The sequence below is a fragment of the Phoxinus phoxinus genome (assembly GCF_949152265.1).
Source record: "Phoxinus phoxinus genome assembly, chromosome: 5".
NCBI classification, from domain to species: Eukaryota; Metazoa; Chordata; class Actinopteri; order Cypriniformes; family Leuciscidae; genus Phoxinus; species Phoxinus phoxinus.
Genome location: NC_136880.1, coordinates 18,650,099 through 18,660,617, shown reverse-complemented (window position 1 = coordinate 18,660,617; position 10,519 = coordinate 18,650,099). Strand labels below are relative to the sequence as shown.

Here is a 10,519-nt window from a genome sequence, read left to right as displayed (position 1 = left end):
ATTATAATGACATCATCATGGACACGTTGAGCTGCAGGAATATGAATTTATTTGTACCTGAAGATTCTGCTACTGTTATATCTTCATAGTGGTCTTTATCTTGTGTGCGACTAGACTGACACATGTCTTCCCATGAAGGTAAGTCTCTATCAGACTGAACTGAAGGCTTTGTCAGTGTCCTTAACACTTTGTATAAATAAATGATATCTAAAGGGTTAGTTCACCAATAAAATGAAAAGTATCCCTTCATTTATTCCCCCTCAAGCCAGGTGCGTATGACTTTCTTCTTTCAGCCAAACACAATTGGAGTTAAGCCTATATTAAAAATCATCAGGCGTGTAGGCCTATGCATGATAAGTGGAGTCCTCCACAACTCAGTATGAATTTCCTAAATGATCCTATACAACTGAGGTTTATGAAGAATAACATGCCACGCATGCTTTTCTGGACAATCAGCACATATAAACACTGAGAAGAGTGGCTCTATTGTTGCTGAGGCGAAGTAAACTTATGTCATGTGAATGACACCATCCTTACAGTCACAAAACATCCATTATGCTGCAAGCGTGACATCAGAGATTCACTTTGTGGGATGTCCCTCCAGTCGGCCTATTGTCTTTCCCACAATGCCTTGAAAGACATCCTTGCTTTTCAGTGTCAGTCAGTCTGCCTGCTAGGCGCACACATGTGTGAGTGTGAGCGTTTGTGTGTGTTCTCCGTTTGGGGACATGCTGTTTAGTGTGTCGCTAAGAAGACAATGAGAAACCTCTTATTGTCTTGGTGGAATGTGGCAGAAGACAACGGGGGGAAGTATGTCATCGCCCCAAGTGCTTGGCACCAATGTCCAGTCAGCTTGCACCGTGACACACCACAGAATGAGAGAGACAGGTAAACAAAGTGACAAAGAAAGAGAGATGTGACAGTTACCAGTCCTGCACTACAGCCAAATCAAATGAAGATGGTGTGTGTGTGTGTGTGTGTGTCAGAATTAAGCCTACTAAAATGTCACTTTCTAAAGCAGGACCATGAATGAAAGTCTGCTGTTCAGGATACTTGAGGATCACGTTTGTGGAAAATTCATGATGTTGATTCAAAAGTTTGAATCGAGGACTGGAAGCATGCACTGAGGAAAGGTGAGGAAAATCTCCATTAGTTACAATTATCTCTGTGGTTTATAATGATGGGTAACTGTATAAAGCTTTTATTGGATTTCATCATTTCTTCCAGCTTGTTGAAAAACTATTTCAATATACACTTAATTTAAGTAATGGAGGCATAGTTAAAGTTGTTTAAAAAACAGGTTGGGTTACACATACTGAGGCATTTATTTAGCCTTTAACTGTTTTAACAATTGTTTTGCTAAAGTAAAAAAGTGGATTGAGTTGTTAGAGACATTGTAAACTGGCAGTGTCTCTTCACAAGTGTGTGACATTTGAGTGCTATTTAAGGTTGTGTAGGAATAGAACCTTTATAATTTCAGATTGCAAATGTTCTTATAATTAATCATATTCTACTCACAAACTTATGAGCTTTGAATGAATTAACTGAATCAGAGCGTTTACTGGATCTAACTGTAAGTTATCATTACTTTCAATGGTGTGTGTGTGTGTGTGTGTGTGTGTGTGTGTGTGTGTGTGTGTCTGTTTTGTTTATAATGTGTAGTTAAAAATGCACATTTGCATTTAGTTTTTGTGTTTGTAAAAAATAAAAAAAAGTCCCCCTGTGGTGAAAATCAAGCTTTTAATATTGTTTATATATGTCTATGTGGTGTTTTTAATATGCTTTAAGACAAACCATGTGCAAGTGCATAAGTCAACACCAAATGAAATCGCTGGTGTTTCAGACGTCACAAACTTCCTTGTAACCAATCAATCGCCAACGACTGGATCTCTAAGCTTGCAATTAATCGATTTGACACAAATAATACATTGTTTGAAACATGAAATTCTGAAGTAGAAAAAAAGTTTTTTTTTTGTAAAACGCACTTGAATAATCTATTTTCAACTAGTATATATATAATAATATAACAAATATACTTATATGTGAATAACAACCTAGATAAATAAATGCTGTAAACTTAACTTAATGCATTGGACCTTTTTGTACAGTGTTAATAACTGTAAAATGTCTGACCATACAGCGTGGAGACAGCATACCGCCAGACGACCCTTGAGATGGAGCTTCTCCCTCTGAGTGTGATGAGTCCTGGAGCTCACCTTCATCTGCAAGCGGACACTCTGTGGCTCCACCGCCAAGCCGTGGAGGACCAGGTGGAGCTGTGGTGGTTCAAAAAGCCACACGTCTCTCTTGTGTGCTACTGCTTTTCAGTGGCCATGGTTCTGAGCCTGGGCTCGGCTGGCGTGGGGCTCCTCTCGACCGCCTCTTCCGCTGTGGGGCCCTCGGTACTGTGGCGCTTGGGCGTAGGATCTACTCTCTGTCTCCTGGCACTGGTGGTCCTCATGAAGCAGCTGCTCAGCTCTGCTGTGCAAGACATGGGCTGCATACACAGCCGCAGACGCATCGAGCAGCTGCGGAGTGGAGGAACGGCAGATCCCGTGCTGTTGCTCTTCACTGGCCTGGCGCTGGTGGTCTGTGGGACTACGCTTCTCAGTCTCACGAAGTCAGACATGCTGCTTTCTGGTGTGACCCTCGTGGCCAGTGGGGGCGCTGTGGTGCTAGGTGTGATGGCATATGCAGTGATAGTTTATGTGCAGGGAAAGAGAAATGCGAGAAGGCGAAGACGACGAAGGGGGAGAGTGTATACAGTGACGGGACAAAGGAACCGTCCATGGAGGGATTCAACATCTAGTCAGTCGAATTTGTTATGAGAGATAAATCGAGAATTCCTTCTGCCCCCGGTTCCTACATGATGATAAAACTTATTTGCACATATTGTTTTGTTCATTTTACACCAGCAAAATAAATGGCATCATGTATTTTCTGCAGTTTGAATCTTTGACAATCAAACACCTCCAAAGCAAATGATAGCATTGCCATTTCTTGCTTTATTTTTATTATCTGAGCACCAGGCAATGGAACGCCCTTGGAAGTCAAAGATAACAAGTAGGAATATCCCATATCCATATATAGGAATTCTGAATGGAAAGCAGTATGTGCAGTAGATTACAATTAAGAACACGCCTTTGAATACTGTATCCCAGAATGCAATGCATTCAACTTCACCATCTGATGAATTCTGGCCTACTTCTCGCACTATTTCGGTGGCAAAAAAGTAAGTGTACTATGCTGTTGTTCACATGAAGTGTGTCGTTCCACACAACTGTCTACTGATATATAGCACCAAAACCAACAGTGTCAACTGTTATTTCTACACACGTTCCAGAGTAAATCAACCAGCTCATATTTGTTGAATGGCCAAAACAATAACAAGTATGCACACTTTGCTGAATAAATCTATCAAATATAAGTGGTAGCCGACATGTGATGTCGTTTAGCTGTAAAATTGTGATGCACTCTTCATAATTATGTTAATTCACATAAACTAAATGCATTCTAATCAAATTGTATGCTACGCAGTTATTGTGAAATCTATGTAGCTACATAAGCATCTTTGTTTTATTTAGGGTGGAAACGACAGAGGCTGCATTCTACTTATTTTGAATAAGTAATTACTTCACGAGCATGTTCTAAATAGAATCTGGACGCACTACATTCGCCATCTCGTCATTATCATGTGACCTATACCAGCGTCAGATACACTAATAAGCATTAACTCATGCTTAACTAATGCACAGATAATACTGAATTAATGTATTACTAATGATTATCTAAGCTATTCATTAATGATTGCCTCATTAGCAACTAATGAAGAGTCTGTCTGGTTAATATATTAGTTCATATATGATTTGTTATTAATTAAATGTGTAAGTGTGTATTAATTCCATAATACCTTATTTTATTAACTAATAGTGTTCATTAATTTGTTAATTACCACAATGAGCCAAAGCCTTATATTTCAACTTCCAGATAATACAGGTAAACTAATATGCATTAATACATTATTAATTACAGCATTAGTAGTGTGTCAATTACTACAATGTTTTTGGAAACCAGTGTTTAATAAACAGCTTTTATAAACTCTAGTGATGGTCATTAATGATTAATTAATCATTAGCCAACAATCATTATGTTGTGACTTTACTTGTTGAGGCACATCATTATTAACTCATCATCTAGTAATTGTAGTAATTGACACACTACTAATGCTGTAATTAATAATGTATTAATGCATATTAGGCTCATTGTGGTAATTAACAAATTAATGAACACTATTAGTTAATAAAATAAGTGATTATGGAATTAATCCACAATTACATATTTAATTAATAACAATTCATATATGAACTAATATATTAACCAGACAGACTCTTCATTAGTTGCTAATGAGGCAATCGTTAATGAATAGCTTAGATCATCATTAGTAATACATTAATTCAGTATTATCTGTGCATTAGTTAAGCATGAATTAATGCTTATTAGTGCACCCTTGTTGTAAAGTGTTACCGATACATCGCTTCACTGTCATTCATAAATCCTCTCCCTTGTCTTCATGGGTAAAAGTTTCCATCCTATGCACACTTCAGAATCTCGCCAGAAGTAGTAGCCTAGGTCTACTGGGTACTTTTTGCCTTCTCTTTTATTAACTACTGTGAATTCAGACACTTTTGTCACATACTGTTTCCCCCCCAACTATATAGCAGAGTTGTATTGATTTCGGATGCATGTCTTTTTTCATGTCCGAAGTATTGAATACTTCATTGAAAAAGTTATTTTTATTTTATTTATTTTACAAGACAAGGAAGATATTCAAAAGAAATGCCACAATGGCAAATAAAGATTGAATGGTAAACAGTTATTATTATGGATCAATCACATAAATTGGAGGTGTTGTGCTGTCATGTGAACTTTGTGATTATAAGAAAACAAATCTAAGTGCTGCTGCTGCTGCAAAAAAAAAAAAAGAGTGAAAGAAATAAAAAGACTGAATGGAAGGCAGGGATGGAATAACTAAGTGATATTTCACAAAACGTGCAGAGCACACACTCATTGGAATACTATCCCAGAATGCAATGTGTTCGACTTCCCCGTCCATTTCCAATCTGATAGACTAAACTGCTAGTGTACTGGCACACTACTCATACTATTTCTGTGGCAAAATGCCTGTCCTATTCTGAATCCATCCTCTGTCTGGACGTGAAGTGATGCTGTTATGTCTACTGTGCGACTGCGTCTGTCATTCCACACAGTGTTCTACAGATGGCGCAAAAAAACTAAAAGTCTAAACGTTAGAATAACGTATTTATATATTTTTCCCAGTAGGCTAGCTGTTCATTGAACCAACTCACATTTGTTGAATGACTAATGTTTTAAGTATGCACAATGTTATGAAATCTTTATGATTGTTTTATTTCACCTAAACTAAATACATTTTACACAAATGTTATGCCAAGCAGTTGTTAATTTAGAAATGCTTTTATTGTGAAATCTATGTAGCCTACATACAAAACATTGTAAGCATCTTTGTTCCATTAAGTGTGGGAATGACAGTGTCTTTTTTTTCATTTGCTGAATTTAAGACACCACAAGTTACCCACATGTTTCTTCTTTTTAAACAAAAGATTTTTAAAGGAAAATCTAAACTTGAAAATAAAACAAACAGTGAATGAGCTAAATAACGTATCAGTTAAATGGTAAACAATTATTATGGGTGGATTACTTACATACGTTTGAGGTGTTGAGCTGTTGTTTGAACTGTGTGTGTGATCATAAGAAAACAAATCTTTGGGGATTCACCTGAATATGAAAAGTTAAGATTATTCAACAGCATTTGTGGCTAAACTTAATGTTAATTACCACTAAACATATACATCTTTTTTTAAATGAGGCACTTACAATGGAAGTGGATGTAGACTATTTTTGAAGGATTTAAAAGTAGAAATGGGAAGCTTATAATTTTATAAAAGCACTTATTCTTCTGTTAAAACCTGTGTATTATATAACTGTAAAGCTGTTTAAACCATCATGTTTACAGTCATGTTCAGGGTTTCAGGTGTTCGAATCAGGTGTTAAATCACAGCTTGAAAAAATAAAAGACTTTATATTTTACATATATTTAAAGGGATAGTTCACTTTAAAATTAAAATTCTGTCATCATTTACTCACCCTCAAGTTGTTTCAAACCTGTATTAATTTATTTCTTCTGCTGAACACAAAGAAAGATATTTTGAAGAATGTCAGTAACCAAACAGTAGTCTGTACCCATTGACTTCCATAGTAGGAAAAAAAAATACTATGGAAGTCAATGGGTACAGACTACTGTTTGGTTACTGACATTCTTCAAAATATCTTTCTTTGTGTTCAGCAGAAGAAATAAATTAATACAGGTTTGAAACAACTTGAGGGTGAGTAAATGATGACAGAATTTTAATTTTAAAGTGAACTATCCCTTTAAGGCGAAAATCATTTCCCAAAATTAGTTTTCTACATCTGTCCATTAACTTTCTTTTTAGGGTGCGGATGTGCCGTCATTTATTACTGACTTCCTATAGGGTAAATTATTTTTGGCAAATTGCCTGAAACTTTACACAAACTGGAAGATGTCGAGCCGTCTCATTTAACATTTTAAATGTTTCACATTCTCTCTTGCGAAATTAGCATCTCCGTCCTAGACGAAAACACACTCAAGTCAATCACCTCAGTATTGTCTTAATTTATGTTAAAGGACAAGTTCGGTATTTTACACTTAAAGCCCTATTTACAGATCGTATCTGATGAAATAGAACGGTAAAGATTAAAATTTGGACACATGTTCCTGTCCCGAGAATTTTGGGTTTATTTCGCTTCCCCCCCACCCCCACACAATGGTTGTCTATGGCCACTGGAAGATTCCTTCCTAAAACACATTAAACTTTCGTTTACAAAGACGTGAAACTCACCGAGTGGTCAGGGGTGTTCACTGATACGGGCCCAAAAAAAAAACGCTGAAAAAGATGCATTCCAACCAGGGGGGCAGTGTTCCGAAAGATATTGAAGCCGACCTGGGCGCCGCCATTGGCTAGCGGACCCCCACCTGCTGTTAGCATTCCATTGACTCCCATTCATTTTGGCGTCACTTTGACAGCGAATAACTTTACATCTGAGGCGTTTAAAGACACCGTTTGTCCATTGTTTATTTCTAAAGAAACACGAAAATGTATAAAAGGCTCCATTACCTTGTATCTTACGTTATGGCCCCGTAGAAGCAGTTTTTGTAAAAACAGGCTAACGATTGCGTCATACCCGCGCGACTCTGTCGCACAAGTCGAAAAATTACCGTATGGACAGGCAGAGAAGCTCGCAAGCAATCGGGAGGACGTGGAGGCATAAAGTCAAGGGAGAAGCCCATAGAGAGTGATAAAGTTGCTCCCGCTGCTAGCTCATGGACAGCTAATGCTCACGCTCTCCGTCTCTGCGAGATTCGGAAGGGAATGATTCAGATTTCTCTCGGCACAGCTACTAGAAGACCTACAGGTTGCCCACGTCACATCTACGTCGTCAAGCTCAGTTTGAGTCTGCGCAGTTCGCCTTGCGATCAGGAAGTAAGTGCTTCTAATTGACTTCACTGCTCTCCGTTGAAACCTATGGGGTCGCTGTGTCCAGTTTATATACTGTCTATGATTCCAACAGGTTTTATCGTAGTGTTTGTCCAACTCCATTGGTTGTATTGAATGTGCTGTGTGAGGTACGTTATTCCTCCGCCGCTTCTTCTTCTGCTTCTTCTGTGTATTAAATGAAATGCCAGCGGTTTGCTTGCAATCGGCAAAGGTGCATTATCGCCACCAACTGGTGTCTATTATTCAAGCTCTCAACGGAAGAATCTGGGTGTGACGCGTTTGGCAAAATAGGTCCACAAACGCTAAATAAAACTAAAATTCTCGGGACAGGAGCATGTGTCCAAATTTTAATCTTTACCGTTCTATTTCATCAGATACGATCTGTAAACAGGGATTTAAGTGTAAAATACCGAACTTGTCCTTTAAGTAAATATATATATGTATATATATATATGCCTATTCTTCCCCCATCTCTTCTATCCACATGCTACCATCTGAAATTCACCCAAAAATCTATATGGTTTATGTGAACAATTATCATACAACCCTATACATGTTTATATCATTTGAAATGTCTCAGTGCGACTGGTACAAAGGCCACCAATCCACAAAGAGTGTTTATAATGCCAAATGCAATTGGGCTACATTGTAAAAAGCACCATTTTCATCCTATTTTTAATGGAATATTGCACTATTGGCCTATACATGTTTTATCTGTACAGGGCATTTTTCACGTGCCCTCGTAATCTTTAATACTTGCAGGTCATCTCTTCTCTTCTCTGATGATGTGTTTACTGGCGTGAGGGCGGGACAACCTGTCAATCACATGACATCACAGCAATAGCCATCCACAACCATCCAATCAATTCTCCATGGATAAAATTCATAGACTGTAAGATAAAATCACATCCCACCCTACATTTTTTTGTTTGATAAACCATTTCACTCGGATATACATCAAAATATGGATAAAAAAAAGACTATTGTAACTTCCGTTTCATGGGACTTTAATGTGGGCTTCTGCTTCTCCCATTTACTTCTGTTGTAACTGCCATATTTTAGCTTTTTTTAAACAAAAGGAGGGATGAACATCATGCCATACATGCTGTTGATTAAACCCAGAATATTGCTTTAATAAACTGACTGCTAGAATGCATATTCTTTGAAGAACAATTTATTTGAAATAGAAATGTGTAACAATATAACATCTTTACTGTGTGGGTAGATAAAAACATATAAAAAATGTCATAGTAATTCCAAACTTCATGGGGACATAGCAGTACACGGACAAAACCAGTTTATATCATTTCTGGAATGACCAGTTCATCATCGCTATCTTCAGCATCTTCCAGTCGGTTCTCCTCTTCCTCTTCTATCTCTCGCACACTGGCCTGGATGATGTAGTTGTCCTCGATGAAGCCATCATCATCATCACCCTCATCATCTGAACTTTCTCCAGTGTGGATCATTCTACCCCTCATGCCACACACTGGGATTTCTCCCTCCAGCGCTCCGGCTTGGTTGAACTGGCTGGCTGTTTCTTGGTCCAGTAATAAAGCGTGACCGTTTCTGGCCAGGCACCATCGGAAGAAGCGGTATCTCACGGCCAGTGCTATGAGGAGTCCGATGGAAAGCACGGCTGTCAAAGCCCCGAGCACAACGGGCCAGGCGGAGTTCCCTTCAGCGGCTCCTGCTGTGTCTGACGGGGCAGTGGGTTGCGTCTCTATGGATTCACAAAACCATTGAAACATATTGGAATATTTATTATTTCAGAGATTGGTTCAGGTCAAGTTTCAGTCAAATAAAAGCTCTATGGACAGAATCCTTAGCACACACTCACACATTCAGTTTCCATTTTTTTATGAGGACTTTGCATAGACATGATTTTTATAGGCTACTGTACAAACTATATACAAACATAATTCACATTCAATGGACGTTTAAGGTCCAATGCATTGCATGAGGTTAAACATTAATATAGCCACAAGACCTAGTCTGATACATTTGCTTAATATTGTCTTTTCAGTTCCTGTCTTCAAAGCCATTAACTTTGAACATGAATAATATAATATAATATAATATAATATAATATAATATAATATAATATAATATAATATAATATAATATAATATAATATAATATAATATAATATAATAATTTATTGTCTGTGTAAAGTAAAAACATATCACAGGTATCTGATATAGACTTGAAGATGTTTTGAACCCAGAACATTATTGTTTAATTATTACTGTGCTGATTTTAAGAAATGTAACGTGTTATTTAAAAAATGAACACTAATGCTCAATTTAGGTACTGTCATCAGCTTCAATTAGAGGTTGATTTGTTTGTTTTTGTTTTTTAAATAAAATTTCACACAGTTTTTGTCATGCAAATAATCTGACAAGAATATATATATATATATATATATATATATATATATATATATATATATATATATATATGTGATGCATGTTTTATGTTGGACAGGGCTAGACAGTGATTAAGGCATTAATAAGATAATGTTCGTTACCGTTTTATGCTAATGAACGAAGGACATTAAATGGATGCACTAACCATGGTCCTCAATATGCTGGGCGTCTAAAGAACTTTCCAGTTGCTGAAGTTCTGATGAAAAGTTTTCTTGCTTTTCTTGAGAAGTCAGACATTCATGTGCAGACATTGCCATGACCAAATATGTAATTAGAACCATATTAACTCTGTGGCGCATGATGTTCCCCATGATGCCCTATAGAAGAAATAACATCTTTCATTAATTTTGATATGATCATTTTCCATACTGTAAATCATTCTAGTCTGTCATATAATTTCCTGATGAACTCACATGGAGAAACAGTGAAGGCAGTACATTCTGTCTAAACTAGAAGTACAATAAACTAAATTAGAAG

At 37.2% G+C, this 10,519-nt stretch overlaps 2 protein-coding genes across 3 annotated transcripts; one reads left to right on the top strand and one right to left on the bottom strand.

Annotated features, from left to right (window-relative positions):
• Nucleotides 1-1,005: 1,005 nt before the first annotated feature.
• tmem125b (transmembrane protein 125b) lies at nt 1,006-8,469 on the top strand (the record flags this gene model as incomplete). 2 transcript variants are annotated; one of them, XR_013797748.1, is made up of 3 exons in its annotated part: nt 1,006-1,133; nt 2,141-3,232; nt 8,376-8,469. XR_013797748.1 is itself a non-coding variant. In XM_079613630.1 (2 exons), the coding sequence occupies exon 2, from the start codon at nt 2,175-2,177 to the stop codon at nt 2,826-2,828; it is 654 nt and encodes a 217-aa protein (XP_079469756.1). In that variant the 5' UTR covers nt 1,006-1,133; nt 2,141-2,174. The 2 variants fall into 2 exon arrangements, 1 of the variants encoding a protein (XP_079469756.1); XM_079613630.1 differs by lacking the exon at nt 8,376-8,469 and having other exon boundaries at nt 2,141-2,828.
• A 442-nt stretch (nt 8,470-8,911) lies between these two features.
• LOC306998967 (uncharacterized protein) lies at nt 8,912-10,353 on the bottom strand (the record flags this gene model as incomplete). The annotated part of the gene is made up of 2 exons (XM_079613366.1): nt 8,912-9,336; nt 10,188-10,353. 2 exons carry the CDS (start codon nt 10,351-10,353, stop codon nt 8,912-8,914), a joined length of 591 nt encoding a protein of 196 aa, XP_079469492.1.
• Between the last annotated feature and the right edge of the window lie 166 nt (nt 10,354-10,519).